The sequence below is a fragment of the Gopherus evgoodei genome, chromosome 5 (assembly GCF_007399415.2).
Source record: "Gopherus evgoodei ecotype Sinaloan lineage chromosome 5, rGopEvg1_v1.p, whole genome shotgun sequence".
In the NCBI taxonomy this organism is placed as follows: Eukaryota; Metazoa; Chordata; order Testudines; family Testudinidae; genus Gopherus; species Gopherus evgoodei.
The window spans coordinates 131601271-131624183 of record NC_044326.1 but is presented as its reverse complement, the minus strand read 5'-3'; the positions used below and the strand labels follow the sequence as shown (position 1 = coordinate 131624183).

The window sequence follows — 22913 nt, the reverse complement described above, 5'->3', positions numbered from 1 at the left end:
TTTTTAGCTCTGACCACATCATTCCCAATGCCCATTTTTGTCCTCCTCTACTATTTCATTGTGAAGTGTGGTATAACTGTTAGTCCCTGCCTGAGGATTGCGTTTTGGATGGGACAGGATGCCATGACAGAGGAGCAATAAGAAAAAGCAACACTCAAAGCTAATCAGGCTCATATCCTCTGCTATCACATTCAAGTTTAAAATTCCCCCCCCCCCCCGTTTATGAGGAAAAAATAGAACACTATTTGGTAAAGCCAAGATTTTTAGAAACAGGAGACTAAAGTTAGGCTCCTGTGTGTCACCTAATTTTCACCCAATAGCTGCTCATGAAATCAAGGCAGTTTCTGATAGTCAAATGTTTTGACTATCAGTTCACTTAGGTGTGTAAAAATGTTTTGAAAATCTTGGTGTAAGACTCCAGGGGACAGCCTGATGGAAATCCTTGAAAACATTGAAGGAAAACACTGCAGCTTCTGAAAACCAATATTTAATACAAAGTAGTTGATCCATTTTTCCACAATACCCTTAAAAAGTAAATCCTTTTTCCACCCAATTCCACTAACATGAGGCCAACTGTGTAAATGTAAGAATGCATGTTGTGACATACCAGATTGTTTTTTCCAGCATAAAAGGGTATATTCATTCCATTGTTTAATAACTGTACAACAACAGACTCCATAGCCTCAATCAGGATCTACACCCTGTCATACTAGGTGTACGCTCACCCGAATACATACCTCTGCCCTGAAGAGCTCTCGGTAAGGTAAGTGAAACAAAAAGGGGTCAGTTATATACACAATTTTTAATCATAAAATCCAGCAGAGCTCTAATTGTCAACCTCAGCTGAGACCAAGGATTGATTGGACACAGAGACTGAATCATCCTTGCATTGTTAGAGATGGCCCCTCTAAGGTCACAGTTGAGGCAGTACAGTGTAGGCAAATATGATATGCTGTTGTTTGCGCTGCATCTATTTTATGCACTAATAACCTCCCTTCCAGTGCTGTCAGTCCAGCTACTACCAAAGCCCTGAAACAGTCTTATATTCACAGCAATTAAAACTGTTCTTATAAGTTGCAGAGACTTTCTCCTCTGAATTCACGTGGGTTTCAGTGATTTTGTATTGCATTCTGGAACTGGTTGTATACAATCTCCCCCAGAATACTGATGTAATCTGTGATGTGTTTGAAAAATATTAATTATAACCTGGACCTGCTGATAACATAAAGAGCTTAATCATCCTAAGATTTTGAACAATACTCCTCACATGATCACGCCAAAGTATTAAACCCTGGCAGCTGAAACCTAACAGATAATTGCAACTTGGTTAAAAATAGGTTGCTAGTGTCTGGTGTAGATTTGGCAAGAATACTTTCAAGGTTTCTGCTGCATGTTTAATTAAATCTAAACTGAATCTTCATCGATCTCTGACACTGGCTTTAAATGAAGTTTCTGGAGCTACGATATTAGAATGTCTCCTTTTGCCTCTGCAGTTCTGAACAAGTCTGGAAAAGATATGGAATTAGTAATTCATTTTCCATATTTTCCATGTGTTGGAAATCTGGACTCAGTAACATAATATAAAAAAATATTAGTGAATTTATATCCTCCGAGAACTTGACATATATTGACATCAGATCAGCTCCTATATGAATATCAGATATTGCCAGTCTATGCACAACTGTTACAAGATACTGAAAGCCAACAATTTAGTAAGTGCAAAACAGTTTCTATCCATTTTTATTTTTCCAACATGATTCTAGTCACACAGGAGATTCTATCTCAAAATTGACAGGGAACATGAGCACCATTATAATAAAATCCTGTGAAATTAGAATATTTGCATTCAAAAGCCAAGTGTATAATTACATATTAAGAAAAAGTATTGAATGCAAAACAATACAGCACAAAATACAGTACATATTTCAAGATGTGTGTCTAAATGGTTGATGGCGTTTTCAGAATTTGAAAGAAAAATCACTATTACAAAGATCAGTGCATTAAACAGTGGCTGCTCCACAAAGTAGTCTCCTTTTCATTGCAGGAAGTCCAACAGTTAGTTAGAGAAGAAATTAAAACAGCAGGAGATGCTAAGTAAGAACAATGCAACTCCCACCATGATAACATTTAAAAAAGTCTATTCACATCACATTTAAAAAACACAATTTAAAACCCAAAGACAGCTTACATAGTTTTACTTTCTATTTCAGCATTCAACAAGCAGATGCTGGCCTCTGCAGGAAATAAAAGGATTTACTGGCTACCAAAGAGAGATTCCTAAATTTCAGATAGAAATTATTTTTCATATGGGATAATTTCTACAGATCTTATAACTTTGTACAGGAAAAGTTATAAAAAAAACAAGTGCTAATAGATGGAAAGTCTTAAATACCTTTACAAAATGACAGAAAAATGGCAGACAAGTTGGTTGAAGGAGCATTATACTTTAGGTTTGGTTTTTGACCCAACTAATTCTGGGCAAAGTCCCACCAATATACCGGAATTATCAAAACACGTTTTTGTACTTTGATGTATGGGACTTTATGTAAATTAATTCCCTCACTAGCAGAAATCCCTTCCCCTCAATATCCTCTCTTCCCCTAATTGGGACGAAGCTGCTACAGAATGTACAACTTCCCTTGCAGACTCTCAAATTCCACTGAAAAATACAGGAGACCAGTTCTGATAAAACCCCTAACTACATGGGAATTAAATACAAATTAGGGACAAAACAAGAAGAGTGTTCTATGGGAATTTATTACTCTAATCAGAAACAGGAGTAGTAATTAAGGGCTCCTGGGACTCTTTGTAACCTTGGGTAACTTGTAAACTGTTCTGTACAACACTGAATAGGCCTACTGGTTTATGAAATTAATCCACACGTACATTTTGTAAAACAAATATTACAAAAAGTGTGTTTGTTCCTCACAATTTGTTAAAGCAACAACACTGAAACCCTCCTTTTCAGACACCTTATAAGCCGAATTTGAACCCATGCTCTGATCTCACAGATGTTTGGAACAGTTTGATTCTGTTTGCTCTTCAAAAGGATTATAAAGTGCTCAAAAATTCCTTGACCTGCAAAAGAAGCAAAATATTTTGAATCAAATTAAGTGTATTTATGAAACAGATCTATGAGAACTGTCTTTTCACCTCTCCACTACCTTATACTGTACAAGGTGTAATTATTGGGTGAAATAAAATCTCATGGCAAAGTATGTGATTTTGTGGCCAGAGTTGCAGAAAGCCAAGATTCCTGAAGTTCAGTAGGTGCAGAACCCCAGGAAGCCACATATTATACTGATGTGGAATTCTTCAGTGTTTCTAAGACATGTGAAAACTGTCGTAAACTGCAACAAGATTCTTTAAAATCACATCTAAAGTTGTTACAGAAGAATGGATTCAACATGTATATAAGTTCAGAAAATAAACATTCCAAATATATGAACACTAATGAACTCCCATGCAGCTACAGTAACTCCTCACTTAACATTGTAGTTATGTTCCTAAAAAATGCGACTTTAAGCGAAATGATGTTAAGTGAATCCAATTTCCCCATAAGAATTAATGTAAATGGGGGAGTTAGGTGTCCCCACCCTGCTCTATACGGAGAAAAAGGGATAAGCAGGGTGTAGGAGCAGGGAGGAGGGGGACACCCTGACATTAGCTCACCTTCTCCCCCCCCCGCCCCCACAACTTGCACAGCAAGCAGAAGGCTTGGGGACCAGCTACAAGGCAGAGGGCAGGAGCAGCCCATGGCAGTGTGGAGAGGGATAGCTACAATTGCTAGCCTGCTGGGTGGCTGCTGCACAGGGAACTTAGAGGAGCACGGAGCTAATAGGGAGGCTGTCGGTCCACCCTGGTTCCAAGCACCCACCAGCTAGCTGTAACAGGCTGCTCTTCCTGCAAGCAGTGGACAAAGCAGGCGGCTGCCAAATGACGAGCATTGCCCAACTTTAAATGAGCATGTTCCCTAACTGATCAGCAACGTTATAACAAAACAACATTAACCGGGATGACTAAGTGAAGAGCTACTGTATTTGAGAATTTGCTCTTCAGGATCAGACACACAGTAGAATCTCAAATTTATGTACACCAGAGTTACAAAATGACCAATCAGCCACACACCTCATTTGTAACTGGAAGCACACGATCAGGCAGCAGCAGCAGAGACCAAAAAAAAAATATGAAGAAAACCCCAAATACAGGACAGTACTGTGTTAAACATGAAATAAAGGGAAAGCAGCATTTTTCTTCTGTATAGTAAAGTTTTGTACATCACCTGCACTACATCGGTCACCTCTGTATGCCTTCATTAGCTAAGAAATAGATCTGATTGATGCAACAAAACCCTTACCTTAGTTTCTCCCAAACTACTCAAAGAAATATATTTGATCCAAAAATGCAACAGCTCCATTTTATATTCCGCATTATTTCCCAAACAAATTGAGAAACTAAATTTGAAAAGTAGCCTACTACACTGCTTTTCAGTGGCATTTTTGTCTGTTTCTTTAACAAACACTTTTGTAGTTGTGTATGACTGTCGAAAATGGCAGCAACGTAACAGTTTCTCTCCGTTAAGAGCACACAAGATTTAACCAGTGTAACATCAAGCTGGAACATCATTTATAAACAAAGAAAACTTGATTGTTTAATGTTTAAGAACCATGCTTAATATGTAAACAGTGAAGTAGGTTTTATAATTTTATGTATCTCTTCCCTGCATTAGTAGTTTTATTTTTTTAATTACAGTCTTTCAATGGGCTTATATACTGCCAGTGTCACAAATAAGATTTATATATTTACTCAATATTTTCCTTTTGCTGCTTTGGGTCAGAACTGAGACATGTAGTTACTGACTCAAAGTGGTGATAGTAGTGGGCTGAACGGGGGAGTGATTCGTATTGCTCAGAGACCCTAGGTGCATATATTTGCGAATGTACATGCATACACACACACAGTTACCAGTGGTGGTCTCCAATGTGCCTTAAAAAAAGCTTCAGGTTAAATATTGCACAGAAAAATTATGGTGAGGGATTGTTTTGAAGTTACAGACTACTGTCCCAAAATATATAGTTTTCTTTCAACATAAATGTGATCTTGTATTGAATGTATATCAACATGTTTAAATAGCAAAAAGTTGATATTTCTTGTTAAATTTTACCTTTTCAATCATATTTTCACACTGGTCTTTGTTGCCTTTGAAATCTTCATTAACATCCAGTGTTAAGATGGGTACTTCTTCCAGGTATTCAAAATCCGTCCTATATAGAAATAAGGGTGTAAGAATAGGAAAAAGGAGAGAAATTATATTAATTGCAAGGTAAAAATAAATCAAGTCTTCATCAAAGAAATCTTAACAATGAAAATCTTTCAGACTGGAAGAACTGCAGAGCTTAAAATTATATTCATAATTTTTAAATCTGAAGCAAGATTCCTTGGATAGGCTCCTAAATAAATAACCTTGAATTTACAGTGTGCTGAGTGACCAGCACCTCCAAGTGACTTCAGTAATGTCCGGGCTACATATCCCAGTGAACTCAGTTCTGCAAACTGCTGAATGCTCTAAGCTCCAGCTGAGGTGAACATGAATTGAAGGGCATCCTGGACCCACAAATGATGTTCAACACCCTGTGACACTGAGCCCAATAAGACATTTACAGATATAGTATAAGAAAACCAAATGCATAAGATACTTGGTTTTTAAAAGCTATCATGGTTTGACATTTTCAAGGACAACTGAAGTCTTATTTGAAACCTTGTGGAAAGACACTGGCAAACACCTTCACTATCAAATGTTTCCAGGCAAGCATTTGTCAAAATGAAAAAAGCCTACCGCAATGTTCTATGCTGAAGCCAGCTTTCATGTTTGTAGTGAAGTTTCTCCAGATATTCAATAGGAATTTCTTGTTCTTCATCTCTTCCACGCAAGTAAATCCTATTTAAGCATTTCTAAAAGCAGAAAGAAAAGAAGTGGACCAATTTACAAGAGAAGAATTGAAGTCCAATTTATTTTCAACCCCCTGAAGCTTTTTTTTAAATCCCAATACCCTACACTCCTACCAAAGATTACCACCCTTATATTAGTGAATGATCTTTGGGAGTACAGAAAGACACTTCCATGTTTAGCTGATGGAGGCCAATGAGGTGGTGTTGGTTAACTGGCAGAAAAATGGTAAAAAAACAATATAAAGAGAAACTTTGCATCAGTTCTTCATCATTGGAACTTACAGGTTCACTTGATTATATCCTTTTAATTGGGGAATGTGAACAACTATTCTTGAGAATAGGTTGCCATTGTGGATTCAAAAATTCAAAAGGTAAATCTTTCACTTAAAGGCAAAATATAAAACAAAAGTTCAAGTTCATCCTGCAACCCCAGGACGCTAATAAAAAAAGGTGTTTTTTTCAGTACTCCATACAATAAGGAAGTGATGTGTAAAGGGGCAGGTTCGGTTAAAAGTTCCAACAACATTTTTTGATTTTTCAGACCTTGTGATACGCAGAAAAGTTTTATTGCTGACTTTTATTACAAAAGGTATTTACTCATATTACCTTGCACTTATGGCACCTTTTATCAGAAGACATCAAAGAGTATTGCCATGAGATTATTTTTTATAATCTTTTATAGGTTATATGCAAAAGAGATGGGTTTGTGCCCTTTATTACGTTGTATGAAGAGAGCCAAAACAGTTAAAACAAAAGGCAGAAGAAAACAGTCTCCATAGCATCAGAAATTCATGTCTTATCTAGTTTTTGAGAACTATGATTATGACATCAGAAGAGCCAAGAGTTGAAGAAAAAGAATTTTTAGTCAGCCTGTTTAAAACCTGTTTGTTTTGCTGACATCTACTTAATTCCATAGGCTCATGAGCCCTTGGGAGAAATGGTGTCTCAGCAACCCCAAACACTCCAATGAAGGTGAGAGTTCAGAAAATATCTTTGGAGCCCACCAAGAGGTCCTTTGGCAAAACAGGGGAAGGCCAAACTTGAAATTCCTGATTATTGTAAAATGAAAAATAAGAGTATTTTTCAACACACATCTTTTAGCTCTCTTTATAGATAATAAAACAGCAAAAAGGGGCAAAAATTCAATTAAAAAAACCTTTATGAATTGAGAACCAGGCACAGAGAAATCAAATTTGCTCAATATCACAGATCAACTCTGTGGGAGAGCCAGCAATAGAACAAAGAATTCTTGACTCTTGGTCCAGTGCGTAAATAGTAGTTTGCCAATCACTCTTACTATGAAGCGTGTCTATAGCTTATCCAAGTATCTACAGGTTTAAAGTAGCATGTTCAAATAATTCAGGCCAAAACCTGAGATTTTCTTAAAATGCTAAGATTGCAAAACTCAGTAAGAATAGAATGTGTTAGTGGCTTGATATTTGGTGGTGGTAATGGGGCAATTCAAACTTTTTGTTTAGCTATTCCCCTGTAGTGATATAACTCAAACACCACAGCATTATGCTAGTACGTTCAGTGAAAGAAGTGCACTTGACTGGTCTAGATACAATGTCCTAGCTGAATGAAATGGAAAAAGTCAACAGCATAAATGGTGTTAAAAGTATACTGGATTTTTAAAGTTCTTTTGATTTTATTAATCTAAAGTATTATTTGAAAGGATTTTAACGTATGTCTGTCTTTAGTTTACAGTGTTTCTTTCATGTTCTTATATTTTTCACCTGGTTGTGTACTCACTGCAAACCCTGATCATAATTACCGAGTTTCTTTTCACAAGATGTAAATACACAAATTAGTCATACTTTAAAGAAACAAATAAAATTCAAGGCCAAATATGAAAACATAACATGGTGCGTGGGATTCAGAAGAATGAACACACAGGGCTCTGCAATGTTGTAATACTAGATGCCAAAAGCTAAGTGCCTTTGAGACAATGTGCACAAAGGGAAGGGCACTTATATATTTCTTTACAATTACACAGGGTGCAATATTTGCAAGAAAGATGCTTACTGTAAACTTAAGAGTCTGTTTTGTACATGATACTATAATATTCTTTATTCATATAGGTATTATACTAATTATGGGGATATTCTAATTTAAATTGAACTTTGAACACTGGAATTTTCATGATCCTCAATGCTAGTGTTGCCTTACACCCTTCCCCGTCCCCAATCTAGCATTACCTGAGCTTAAGAAGAGAGTAAATGCAAGGTTTGTTTGCCTTGTCACAAAATAGGAGTCAAGAAAATTGAAGTATCCCTTGACATATCAGCACTACCCAGAGCAATCTTTAAACACACAGATGCAGGAAAACTTGAAAAGATGTGAAGAGCAGTCCCTAAAATTTCCAAGAATATATTAGACATGTTAAATCCTGCCTGTACAGATGACCAGTTAAGTCACACAATAACTCCAAGTTGTTCTATTGGCTTTGCTAAGGCCCACAGAGAGCGATCAAGCCAAATCTACACCATCCCTTATATGCTGTAGATTACTCTATAAAGTGAGAGTACCCCTCCATTCATAAATACTTTGACATTGCTCTTATCTACTGTTATCAAGAAATGTGTCCCGGACTGGCAAAGGATTCCAAAAAAGAGCATTCTTCCCCCTAAGGAATAGTTGCAGCAGTAGTGGAAAAGTGCAATATGAAAAGAGCAGCCCAACAGTCTTAACTGTGGTTAAATGTTTATAGCAAAGGACTGGAAATTAAGACATCTGGGTACTATTCCTGGCTTTGCCGCTGATTGTGACCTTAGACAAGTTGCTTACGGCCATACTTTCCCCTTGTCACAGAACAGATGGGCCTATAATCACAGTCAAAAAAGTAAACACTCACATGGCATTATATGGGAGCAAGCAGCCTCAACAATTCTCTCCTTGCCAGTGTCAATCACTGAATACAGTATGCATCCAGACACAAGGAAAGGAGTCAGGAACAGGCCACCTTGCACAGCAAATGCCCCTTCTCAATGCAGCAGTAAAGATATTTGCATAGGAAATGAATACTGACAAGGGCTGGTAATAAAAAGTGTCAAAACTATATTGACAGACAACAGGAAAATTTGAAACCCATCCCTCCTCCAGCCCAGGTTTTCCAAACAGCTTTTAACATTGACTAGATCAGCAACAGCTACACCTACATATCACACAAACCACATCAGAAAGGACAAGAACCTGAATACTAGAGAACTTATGGACAAACAAGGCAAATGAGGCAGCAAGGCCTACATCGGGATGGGCTTCAGAATGATTGAGAGCCAGAAAGAAGCACTTCTGATAACCATCTGTGACCCAAAAGCCAAGGAATTTCCACTGTTTTTCCATTGTAATCTCCATCCAGTGTGTGGTTTTTAGTACATTGCTCCCTGCCCTAGTCCTGTGTTCTTTTGGCAAAGTGGCTGAGCTCTGAACCCAAGTCATCTTACCTTCTCAGGCAGAACAGCCATAGTCTCCTTAATCTCTCTATGCTTCAAGTTTTCTTTATCTGTAAAGAATATCATCTCACAGGAGCATTGTGAGGCTTTACTAATATATGTAAAGCACTTTAAGATCCTTGATGATATAAATAGGAAAAGTATTATTTCTAGGTATTTTCCTGGACAGAAGTCCACTTTCTCTGCCCTAACTTTATTTCCCAGACAGCTGTGTTGCCACTAGGTAACATGCCTGGCATTGGTGTTTCAACATGAACAGTCAGAAGTTTAAAGATTCTGATACAGACAGCTTGGGCTGAAGATTTGCTTGAAAGTAACAGATTTCTCAAAAAAACAGTGGTTTTGTGGATACCTTAAAAATACACCACTTTCTATGGAATATTGAAGAGTGCAACCTGGCAAAATAGTTCTACGCTCATGTAGGCAAAGATTTATAGGCAAGGCTCAGAGCTTAAGACTGGTCAATCTGATCGCATTCTCATTCTTGCTAAATTCATAAAGTTTTATTTCTCACCTCAGGAGTGGCTCTGAGATAAATGATTCCATCTAGTTGAAGGCTTTGACCAAACTGCTTATTCATCCATTCATGCCAATCTTGGTAAATTGTCCATTCGGTCTCATTCATGCAATCAGATTCATATAAATTAGATGCAAAAATATACCTAAAACCCAAAAGATTTATCGAACAAGGAGGAAATGTAAGTCATGTTATTTAAGTATTCAGTTCAATATGCTCTGCAATATCTAGAAAAAAAATGGATGAGTTAATTTTGTGGCCTGATTGATGTTTAGATTGCAAAAAACTCAATTGTCCATGAATAGTTTTGCTAAAACTTAACAGTTTTGTTCCACTGGCTCACCTGAAGGAGTCAGATGATCTTATTACTAGATTATATTTAACCCTTTGCTCTCTTTCTAGACGGCTGCAGTCTTGCCACCCACCTGGTCCCCTTCCCCATGCTATTTCAGTTGCAGTTTCCCACAGAGTCATGCATAGCTGCCATGTTCAGACATATGCTCTATTACCTCTCTGCTAGATTCACCACCCTTTGGAGACTGCAAAAAGAGCATTTAGGCCAGTATACACAGTTCCTCCACTGAAATCTGTCACACCATGGAAACTGGCTAAGACTATCCTCATGCACTATTAACCCAAAAACTGCTGACATGGGACTCAATAGTGAAGTTCTAACCCCGGCAACGAGAGACTGAAAGGTACAACACTTAGGAGCAAAGGTACAGCAGCTCTCATAGAACATGGGAATAACAAGTTCGTGAGAGATGTAGAATTTGCTCTTCTTTCTCCCCTCAACCCTGCCCCTGCCTTTAAGAGGACAGAAAATAACATATTTAATATAATTCAGTTAACAGAACAAAGTTATTGTCTGAGCTGGTAAAATGACCTCATTGTACAATAATACAGAAAGAAAGTGAACCATGGATTCACTGATATCGTAACCTCACCAGAGCTAGTCGCAAATCACTGGTTCTGAAGTGCTTATGAAAGCTCGTCTGCTTTCTAGACATTACAAGGATTCTCCTACTCAGCCAAGTGTCCGCAAATTAAACATACCTGTCGCTATACACAGACCGCTCAAAGAAGACCACAGGGTTCTCCATTTCTCTGATTTTCCCATTGAGGGATTTGAGCTGAGCCCGGATCCTGCTCAGGCAAGCATACGTCTGGAAGGTGAAAGACCACCGGTCCGGTTTCTCGTACATCATCTGGAGCACATTCCCCCCACTTTTCTGTGACATCGTCAGCTCCTATTTTTAACAAAAGTAAGTCATCCAATCATTATGGGGTCCAACTTACCGAAGTTACCTCTAAAATGCCCAAAATTGCTTACCATGACAAAATGGCCTAGTCCCTTTTTTCAGGGCTAGAATTGTTGCCATCTACTCTTAATCTCCATTTATAAGTGTGTGTGTCATTTGCACACATCTTAACTCCCTTTGTTGTGTTGGGGTGTTGAAACACACTATAAATTGCATCCCGCACTTTTCTGAGACCCCCTGTGACATTGGGGCATAGTGGGAGAGAGCACAACACAACCGGTTTTTATTTGGGAAAACAATTATAAACTGTGCAGCATTTTAACTTTATTCACCTATGGGGAAGATTTTACGCAAGAGTTTGCAAATCATATTCACCTCAGGCATACTGCAAGGCATGAGACACCTGTCATGAACAAATAGTTAAGGGTTCATGTCTCTTTTACCTGTAAAGGGTTAACAAACAGTGAACCGGACACCTGACCAGAGGACCAATCAGGAAACAAGATACTTTCAAATCTCGGTGGAGGGAAGCCTTTGTTTGTGTTTTTTTGGGTTTTGCTTTGTTCTCTCTGGGTCCTGGAAGGGACTAGACGTGCAACCAGGTTTCTTGCCAATCTCCCTGCAATCTCTCTTGTATATTCAGAATAGTGAGTATTTAGTAAGAAAGGCGGTTATAGTCTTTTGATTGTTTTCTGTATTTGCAAATGTGTAGTTTGCTGGAAGTATTTTAAATTGTATTTTTGCTGGGGGGAGGCTTCTTTCTTGTGTCTATAAGCTGGAAGACCCTGTAACTTTTACCATCTAAATTACAGAGATAACTTTTACTTTTTTTCCTCTCTTTTTATTAAAAGTTTTGCTTTTAAGACCTGTTTGATTTTTCCCCCTTGTTGAGGCTCAAGGGAATTGAGTGTGTACTTAACAGGGAAGGGAGGGGAGAAGGGGGAATCCCTTAGTCAGATTCAAGCTCCGTGAATCGAAACAATCTCTCCAGGATAACCCAAGGGGGGGGACCAACCTGATTTCTCTGTGTTGTGATTCAAGGAGTTTGAATCACGGTGATCTCCTAGTGTACCCAGGGCGGGAAAGATCTGGGAGGAAGAAAGGAGAAGGGGAGGGAAATGGTTTATTCCCCTGTGTTGTAAGACTCAAGTAATTTGGGTCTTGGGGTCCCCAGGGAAGATTTTTGGGGGGGCCAGAGTGCCCCAAAACACTACATATTTTTGGGTGGTGGCAGTGTATCAGATCTAAGCTGGTAATTGAGCTTAGAGAAATTCATGCTGGTACCCCAACTTTTGGACTCTAAGGTTCAGATTGGGGAAAGATACCATGACAACACCAAAGGTCAAATGCCTCAACACTTGACTTAAATTCAGCAAACAATTGTGTGTTTTGGACAAATAGTGTTCTGTTCCTATTGTTGTTTTCAGGGTTGTTGTAGCTGGAGTGACAGATGAGAGGAAGAAAATATTGTGTGCGCGCGTGCGCAAGCGCGTGTCAGCGTTACTCACAGGTTATGAGAAAGACAAGCTGGGTGAGGTAATATCTTTTATTCAACCAACAGAAGTGGGTCCAATAAAAGATATTACCTCAGCCACATTGTCTTTCTGTTACTATAACATTTTAGAAACATCTTACTCATTTGACAGTATATTTCATGTTTTGGAAGCATGGCAAATTGTTTCTTTTGAACAAATATTCCCAAGGCATGTCAGCTTCTCTTTGAGGAACAGCTTCAACCCATGTCAATTTCAAGAACTACTGTGTCTACATTAGCCTTTTTTCTTTGTTGCTATTCCTGGTGGAGCTCCACAGGTTAGTCTCCACTATCTCTTGGCTATCTTTGGTGAAGCCATTGTTGGCAACAGCGTGTTTTTTTTTTTTTGGGGGGGGGGGAGCCTATGGATATGGGTGAAATGGGATACTTTCAGCCTACAGCGTTTAAAATGCTTGGCAGTCTCAGGAGTTTTTAGTCACTATTTACAAACAATGTTTTAAACAAAATGAAGAGCTGGCAGTACAAAAAGCCAATCCCACACTTGCAAGAACTCCTTTTGCTCTAACACAGCAGTGTTAAATTTAATATTCAGCTGGCTTAGCACGTGTCATCTGTTATAGTTCACTTGATAACAGATGTCATGTCTGCAGCTAAGCAGATAGCTATATATACTCTAAACATGTCATATGAGGACAAGAACATATGCCCCTATGCACAGAATTAGATATCTTTCTCTCTTAGCTTTAGATGATGTTATTTAATTTTATTGTCCTGTATCATCAACAGCAGCTGAAATGCCACTGCATGCAAATTCAGCAAACAAAACTTAACTGTGGGACATGAGCACTGTGTGCTTTACGGCTTTTCTAGTAAAGATGACCTGACATTCAAACACAAAGCCATTAGTTTGTACAAATGGACGTGGCAGCAAAATGATTTACTCCATAATTTCTTGACAAAATTTCAGTGTTTGGACTCTAAGGAAAAAAGCATGGCTCAGGAGCTAATAGCACAGCACTTGGAATGCAGAATACTAGGCTTTAATCTAGAATCTGCCACTGCCTAAATATGTGACCTTTGGCAAATCACTTAACCTTTCTATGCCTCAATTTCCCTACATGAAAAATAGAGAATACTTCCCCACCTCATGTGGATGTTTGTAAAGTGCTTTGATATCCTTGGAAGGCAGGCATTATATAAACACAAAGTATTGTAGTAACTGCTTTTAGTGCCTGCTATAGTTAAGGTCACAGCATAGCCTCCATTAAAACCTTGTGTTTTTATAAACTTAAAAACCAAACAGCTTTCCAAAACACACACATATTTCAGCCCAATATGCTTTATGCTTAGTCTGTTCCCAAAGGCTCTATTTATGTGGAAATTTTAAATAAAATGCCTTTATCTGTTTGAGTAATAAGACTGTGGAAGGGTAGGAGGAATATACATTTTGTGACATAGGGCTATATAAAGAAAATTACAAATTTCATCTGGTCATAATCCTTCTACTGTGTGTGGGGAGTGGGGGTAGAGTGGAAAGGAGTGCCTTTGTTTTGTTTAAGTGGCTTTGATTTAACAAAGGTACAATTGAAAATGGACTACGTAATGTGGACATCAGAAAACTTACTAAAGATAATTACTATTTTGCACTTCTGTGATGGCTTGCCTCTAAGGACTTTTATAAAATGAGTACACAGGCAATTTTTTATAAACAGAGAAACTGAGGAGCAGAAACTTCCCAACTCTGCCACCAACCTGTTGTGTGGCCTTGGGCAACAGAATCCAGGTCTGACTCCCATGCCTGTATTCTAACCACTAGAACACACTGCTCTCATCTGTCTTAAGGTGAGCATATAAATATGTTTAATACGCATATATGCTCACTAGTTACCTAGACTATCCCGGACAAACACTTGTCAGGGATAGTCTAGGCATACTTAATTCCGACTCAGCACAGGGGAGGTGAACTATTGACTTCTTGAGATTCCTTCCAGGGCTACATTTCTATTATAAAAGCAAACATATCTGCTTAAGTTACACAATTAAGCAATATTCACTTTTTCTTTTAAACTTTCCTTATTAATTAGCTGTAAAACTATAGTTAGATTGTTGGCATTTCAGTTTTAAATTTCTCAGTCAAAAATGCTATATGCCAAAGCTAAACTCCACAGCATAATTTTATTATAGGCAGCTGTTTTTTGGCTACAAATAATGTTACCACATCGATGGCCATAGATACCAGCCCTTGACTTGAAACAGGCAGTTAGAGGATCTCAACCATTATGAGCATTCATCTCCAAAAACTTCTTCATTGCAACCCAAAAGGGCTGTGAAAAGTTGCTTAGTTTGGATGATCTAGTACAACAACAAGCACATACTTTTCCCATAAACGGTAGATGAGGCAAATGCCTTCACTGTTTAAAACTTTTGTTTAGTGCGTCAAAATGCACTGTACTATTTTTTACACTTGAAAAAGTTCCTTTATGTCTCAGTGATAGCACTACTGTGCACAGATATTATGACTTGTGCCATTAGGTGGCAGCCATGAAGCAAGCTGAAATAGTGATAGATCCAGGTTTAGAATGCAAAAATCAAAATCAAAACCTGATTATATAAACAATTTAGTCAACAGTTCACATTCTTTTGCCAAAGGTTTCAGAAGATATCTCCTGGAACATCTGAAGTATTCTAAATTTTTTTCACCAAATCTGAGCTGTGTCTTTTGAATACTTCCTTGTCGTGTTCTAGGCTATGGCTACACTACACAACTTTTAGTGACATGGCTGTGCCGCTACAGCCGTGATGCTAAAAGGCACACAGTGTAGCTGCTGCTTGTCGGCAGGAGAGAGCTCTCCTGCCGACAAAAAATTTCCACCCCACATGAGCAACAGCAGTTCTCCTGCTGATAAAGCGCTGTTCACACTGGCACTTTGTCAGTAAAACTTTTGTCGTTCTGGTATGTGTGGTTTTTTAACACCCCTGAACGACAAAAGTTTTGCCAATGAAGTGCCAGTATAGAGAAAGCCAGTGGTGCCCAAGTGGGAGAGGCTGCACAAGCAAGGACTGGCATTTTTCCATTATTTGTGCTGATTAGGTATAAATGATGTTTACTCTGTGATACACTTCTAAGTCTAGACAGCCGAAAGGATTATTACACTCCCCATACCTACTCTTAAACATGCATGAGTGTAAACACACATTCCATTTGAGCATCACAGGCTTGCTTAATAAGGGTCAAAACCTACAAAGGTGAAAGGAAGTCAAATGAATATGATGAGAGTTGATGAAACTGTTACTATTACAGGTGTGTGTATATATATATATATATATATATATACACACACACACACACACACAGGTCATATTTTTATTACTGTTTTATTAGTGTAGAAGAGGCCTTGATCCCAAAGAAGTTTCTTCTTGCTCAATAATGGACAAATAATATGAAATACTAATCTCAGTAAAAATCAAAGGCTATCATCGTACCTCATCATCCTCTTGGCAGCTTTGAACATTGCACCATCTTTCTACAGGCTCAGGAACAACTTCCCATTCCTGGCTAGATTGTTTGAGAATATTCACAAATGTCGATTTTCCTGCCGCTGTTGGAAAAGAGCACAATAAATACGACAGTCAAAGTAATGGAGGTGGTTGTTAGCCACTAGACACTATTTTCCAGGTTCCATCAAATGCAATGTCCGCTTCCAATGCATCACTGGTTTCATGAAAAGACCTCCCCAATACATTCTCCTCCTACAATATTACAGCATCCATATGTAGATTAGGTCTTGGAACAACGCCAATGAGATCAAACAAATCTCTTTTTCCCCTTGTCTGTAACAACCATCAGCTGTATAATATTTTCTGTAAATATTACATTTTCTGTAAAATCTCTGAAAATATAACCTGACCCTGACCTTGTGTGCAGACTATATTCTATAGCAGAGTAGCAGAAGCATGCGAGAACATGTTAAAGATGGAAGCTAATGATTAAAGAGAGAAGCTAATGTTCATTGTGGAGCTAAAATGAGGGGGAAAAGTTTACATTAAATACATCACTATATTAGTCACCTGGAATGAAATGCTATACTTAATGTCACAGAACAATTTTCACTAATAACTTCTTAATTATTCATAACTTTCTGGAAAAATTCATGACTGCTAAGCAAAGATAACAGTTTCAGAAAAAAACCAGAAAAATAATTTTTGCCATTTTTCTGTAATAGTGAAAAAACAACTACTCGCTATTGTCAAACTTCAAATGTTAAATGTTAATGGATGAACATTAAACTTAGTACCTGAATTATATTCACTAAGCAAGTCTGAAAAACTAGACATTAAGTTATTAATTAATGGAAACTGGCAACTGTGCATGCACTGCAGAAAATTTTACGTCTGAATGCTTGAATCTAGGAATGAACTGCTCATTCACTTCTTTTATAAGTGCCCATGTAATGTAAGTTATTAGCACCTTAAGTTCCTATCCTATACAATACTATGTATTGGCAACATAGACAAACTATTGCGCCTGTAGACTTCAAACTTCTGCATTTTCTGATTTATATTTTAATGTGCATTTGTCAGTGTGACAATGTTTTCTATCAATACACCCAGGTGCCTCAAGATGCTTGGACCTTGTCCTCCCTAGAGAAAAAAATTTAACCAAAGGCTTCCCCTAGAGTTTACTTCGAGTAACTAATATGGGTTAAAAAAAAACAACAACTGCCTTGTTTTCATTATTTTAACATGGGTTAGTTTAACATCAGTTAAAAATACACCTAGTAAAGACAATCTTCCTCTATGTTAGTATTCTAGGTGAAGTGACATTTAGGTACTACCGACACATCTTACTTCATCTTTTTGTTTAGTTAATTTTTAAAAGTAAATTTAATTTTTCAGAGTGCACCACCTAATTCTTCTTCTAACTTATTTTCAGGCAAGTAAGAAAGCTTTTAATTAAGAAATTTAAGGGCAACTGGTAGTCTCCCTGGTAAAGTTACCAAGGCATCGTGTCATTTGTCCACAAGGAGCATCAGTTACAAAGCCAGGAGATTAGTCTGCCACAAAGCAAAAAACCGGAGTGTTTCAAAACAAAAAAAGGACATTAAAACGAGAATAAGGCTACCAAGAGCTGGCAGAGCAATAGATAGGTGAGGTAGTAGGAACCATAGGAAATTATGATCTCAATCCTACGTCTGAGGCCAAAAAGGTTTAGCTCATGCTGTCACAGAACAGCCAGAGGCACACCCTGGCCTTCAGAGCAAGTTCAACTTCCTCTTCACTGGCGTAACATTCAGTCCATGGAAAATGCTGAGAAACAGAAGCGGCCAGGAGACTAGCTGGAGAAGGAGACAGCGATCAGTATTTATCAGGAAGGATTTGAGCTGATCCTGTCTGCTTGCACAAACATTCCTGAGGCCCCAACTCACAGAAGTCTGGCACAGTAAGAAATACATTTGGTTCCAGCAGAACGTGACCGTAGCAAAAGATAACCCCCCCCGCCCCCCCAGTCTTGCAGCGTTACAGGGGGAACCAGAACATCCCGGGGGTTTGTTTGAAACAAAGGATTTTAGCCGCTGAATCGATAAAAACCCGAGCGGCCCATAGCCCGGCCCCCGGCTTCGCGCCATGACCCCGCTCGCTGGCTACCGGGCGGGCTCGGGAGGAGGCTGCCTGGGCAGGTGGCCCCAGGACGGCAGCGGCTGGCGCAGTGCTCAGGGCAGGAGGCCGGCCCGGCGCTTCCCGCCAAGGACCGAGGGATGGCGGTGGGTCACCTCAGGGGAGGGCGGCGCAGGCCCGTCGCGGGACAGGTGAGGAACGGCGGCTCCTCAGCGCTGGTCCCGGACGGGCGCGGCGGGATCTCACCGATGTTGCCCTCTATGGCGATCTTCTTGACGCCGCGCTGGGCCCGGCAGCGCTTGGGGGGGGTGGCCATGGAGACGCTGCTGCGGGCGGGCGGACGGGTGCTGCCGATGTTCAGCCTTTGCTCTAGCTCGCGCGCGCTCGCCGGTGACCGCGTTCGAATTTGGCGCGCGGGGCTCGGGGAGTAGTTATAGAGCGCGATGACGTCACTGGCGCGTGTCACATCGCTTCCTCCGCGGGATGTCTGGGGGCCCGCCAGGGCCAACGGCTGTCAGCGAGCGGAACGGCCCTGCCTCCGCATTGGCTGTTTGGGGGGGGCGGGGCAGGCTAAGCGGCTCCCTCCTTCCTCCAGCCCCGGACGGCGTGCGAGCCAAAAATCAATCGAGTACAGAGCGACCGAGGAGGGGAAGCTGCTGAGCGCCGAGCGTGTCGCTCGCTGAATGGGGGCTTCAAGGGGCATCGAGCACCCCCCTCCCCCCTTGTTTTTCAACTCAGCCCAGCTTCTCTGCAGTCCGTATGGCACACGCCAGGGCCCGTGCCTGGGGTGCAAACATTCACCACTTTGAGTCTGGGGCAAAAATTGAGCAAAATTACCTTCAAAAAGTGTCTGTTTTCACTGGGGAGACCAGATGTCCCGATTTTATAGGGACAGTCCTGATATTTGGGGCTTTTTTAATATGGGCTCCTATTACCCCCCACCCCCATCCCGCTTTTTCACATTTGGTATCTGGTCACCCTAGTTTTCACCCTCCAGTTACTCAGAAACCATTGATCAGCTTTCCTTCATTCTTTCCTTTGCGCTGAGAGCCACTGTGGAGGAGTTTAGTCCTGAAAGAGAATTTTTCAGCCTGGAAACAGAGGGTTACCATGGAAGTTTAATTGACAGCTGCAACTATCGCATTCTGCATGGCAAATCTGACAACACCAGGTCAAATGCATCATAACATATATTCAAGTTCTTGATTGCCAACTCGTCATGCCCCTGTGTGTGATATGTTTGGTCTTAAAGTGAGGGTTTTTTTAAAATTTTGTTTAAGAATGTCCCTCAAGGAAGGAAGGAAACAGTCACTTGAGTCTGTCTTTCCATGAAGCATTTACAAATTTCCATTTCAGAACAATGTGACTTTCACTCATTAATTACCAAACAGCAGCAACCAGAGAAAGAAGATAGGGAAATACTTACAGCAAATAGAAAAGACAGTGAAGAGAAAGATATCTGGGTGCATAAGGTGAAGACCACTTTTAACTTCTTAACCTCTGATGGTGAAAACTCTTGAATTATCAAAAACAGAGTGAGAGAATTGGCTAAAGCATCTTGAAATTATAGCAATGTTTTGATCTTTACTTGTGACGAAGTTACATGACACTTTTTGGGTTCTAATAATGTGCCTAGGAAGAGCCTGCACTGGGTGTTTGGGTGACTTATATGAGGTGTATACTTTGGGTCCAGTCCTATCTAGCGTATCCTGACAGGTGTTTGTCCAACCAGTTCTTAAATACCTCCAATGACAGAGATTCCAGTCTCCCTACATACTTTGTTCCAGTGCTTTTACTATACAGTTTCTACTTTGAATATCTAACATTTATAAATATGAAGTGTAATGGCCTCAAAAATAAATGTAAATCAAATTTAAATGGACTTTTTTCCATGCAGTCAGTCCTTTCTTACTGTGCTGCTTCCCATTGTGCCCAAGCATATTTCTCTGGGAAGTGTATCTTTCTCAGAGTGGTTGATTGCTTATCAACTAGCCATGAAAGTCTTTACCAGATGTGTGCCTGCAGTTGTGCTGTACAAGTAGGATCCCTTTCAGCGACTCAACAATCAATACCATGTCATCTTTACTTTTGCACTGCTGCTGGTGATGGCACTGCCTTCAAAGCTGGGCAGTCAGCCAGCAGTCACCACTCTTCATCTGCCCAGCTCTGAAAGCAGTGCTGCCACCACCAGCAGCAGCACAGAAGTAAGGGTAGCAAATCAGTAAATGTGCATGCTGTTATTAGGGCATGCCAGAAATTGCAGTTCTACCAGATTTCAGAGTAGCAGCCGTGTTAGTCTGTATCTGCAAAAAGAACGCCTTAGAGATTAACAAATTTATTTCAGCATGAGCTTTCGTGAGCTACAGCTCAGGACGAGCAAGGAAAAATCATGGACATTTGTTCATATTTAAAAAATCTGCCCAGATAGAGATTGGAGGACCCTGAAAGAGGTCACGTCCAGGAAAACCTGGACGTATAGTAACCCTACTCCAACCTCAAACCTTCCAAATGAAACTGCTGCAATAACTGAATAGGTCACAACAAAATTAAATTCCTGATGTCAGGACAGATATGAGGTAAGGCATGAAATAAGAGCAACAGTTCTGTACTACCGGCTAAATTTAAGGCCTATGCAAAGATTAATTATGTAGTACATACTGGGATACCATAATCTCTTCTGAAGAGCTTTAGCTAAAACAACCAAGTAGATGAATTAAATTCCATATAGAAACCATTTTAAAAAGCTAAAATTCTCTCTCTAAATTTGACAAAAATTTCCTGTAGCTTACTACTTTAAATTCATAAAGATTTAAAAACTTCCAAAAATATGCAGAACACTAATTATCTATACCAGGACGGCTCTAGGGATTTTGCCGCCCCAAGCACAGCAGGCAGGCTGCCTCTGGCGGTTTGCCTGTGGAGGGTCCGCTGGTCCCGCAGCTTCGAAGCCGTGGGACCAGTGGACCCTCCGCAGGCAAGCTGCAGAAGGCAGCCTGCCTGCCACCCTCGCAGCGCCGGCAGAGCACCCCCTGCGGCTTGCCGGCCCAAGCACGGGCTTGGCGTGCTGGGGCCTGGAGCCGCCCCTGTATCTATATTAAATCATCAAATGCAGCAGTTCTGATTCTGTGGTTCCTTCTTATTACTGCCCATAAACCTCAATTCTAAAGTTTTGAATTTTAGGAATTCCTTAAGACCTTTGAATACCTCCTAAGTATACCTATACCGATATAATTAAATAGGTATAACGTGCATATAGACATGGCTTAAGAGAGCTATTCAAATAGCAAAGGCTAAGTCATAGTAAATTCTTACAGATGCACTAACGGGATTGGGTTTACTAGTTAGCTCAGATACTAATGGATACACTTCACATCCCACAAGATTTCAGTTAGTCAAACCTTAGCAAATGCAACTGGAAGAAAGGCAGGAAAAACAAAATGTTACTATGGCAAACCTAATAAGTCACTGTCCTGCCAGGCAGCCAGTCTCTATGAGGACTGACAATAACAACTGGCAGTCCTCGAGAGTCATAATCCTTGGAAGAGAGTCAGCCTTGGAAACAGACTATCAGAGGCAATGGGGAAATAATCAAGATTTACTTGAAATACACCTCTACCCCGTTATAACGCCACCTGATATAACATGCATTCGAATATAACGTGGTAAAGCAGCACTCTGGGGGAGGCGGAGCTGCGCACTCCGGCAGATCAAATCAAGTTCAATATAACGCGGTTTCACCTATAATGCGGTAAGATTTTTTGGCTCCCGAGGACAGCATTATAGCGAGGTAGAGGTGTACTGTAGACATAACAAATATCAGTTGATGAAACAGAAAAAAAGTAAAAACTAAATTCTTCTAAAGATTCTGTATTAGTGATTACAGAACCTTCATGTATACTTGAACCATCAAAATTGTACCTGGCTGTAATCAGTCACAATATAGTTTGCCTAGAACAACTCAGGTTAACAACTGTGTCTTCAAAAACCCAGCAATGCATACATTGTTAATAAGGGCATTGTTTTTTCAAAAACACCTAGTGATTTAGAAGCCTAGACCACATTTTCAAAAGTGACACAAGTACTTTTGAAAGTCAATGGCACTTCCACTCCTAAATTGTTTTTTAAAATGGTATTAAAGTCACTTTTGAAAATTTTACCCTAAGTGACAAACTATTTAATATTTCAAAGTTAGTGTTGCCTTAAATAACAGAATTTAGAGTAGCTCCAAAAAAGAGGGGAATGTCACTTAAGGACTGCAATATTGAACCTAGAACAATAGACTCCTGGTCCATGATTTGGCCTCCTCGGTGCTATGGTAATACAAATAGTAACAGCAACTACACTAGGCCAGAAGTGACTTTGCTAATGTTAAACCTCCAAACTTGTCCATTGGGAACTAAATGCTTCCAGAAGCCTGATCAAGCTGAGATTTGGCCAAGTGCTCAAGTGATTAAATAGAAATGACTCCTGCTTGCTTATGAAACCATTAAAGACACTGGTCACTTTTTTTTTTTCCAAATTTGTTCAAGTGTGAAAGTTCTGTTTACAAATCTAGCAGCTGGACTTAAATCATGTTGTCTGTGTCAAGAACTTTATCTCCAATTTCTACATGTGTGTGTTAC

General features: G+C 39.7%; 1 protein-coding gene across 1 annotated transcript; it reads right to left on the bottom strand.

Moving 5' to 3' along the window:
* Positions 1-496: 496 nt before the first annotated feature.
* On the bottom strand, positions 497-18664 carry DCK (deoxycytidine kinase). The gene is made up of 7 exons (XM_030563670.1): positions 18538-18664; positions 16159-16274; positions 10975-11168; positions 9916-10063; positions 5837-5952; positions 5165-5264; positions 497-3078 (listed from the first exon to the last, which is right to left on the bottom strand). The coding sequence occupies exons 1-7, from the start codon at positions 18605-18607 to the stop codon at positions 3052-3054; spliced, it is 771 nt and encodes a 256-aa protein (XP_030419530.1). The 5' UTR covers positions 18608-18664; the 3' UTR covers positions 497-3051.
* Positions 18665-22913: the final 4249 nt, after the last annotated feature.

Bases quoted from the DNA above. Each gene is read 5' to 3' on its own strand.
- DCK (XM_030563670.1), bottom strand. From the start codon at position 18,607: ATGGCCACCCCCCCCAAGCGCTGCCGGGCCCAGCGCGGCGTCAAGAAG. The intron at 16,275-18,537 runs GTGAGATCCCGC...CTTTTCCAACAG, and splicing joins CGCCATAGAGGGCAACATCG to CGGCAGGAAAATCGACATTT. The intron at 10,064-10,974 runs GTATGTTTAATT...TTTGGGTTTTAG, and splicing joins CGGTCTGTGTATAGCGACAG to GTATATTTTTGCATCTAATT.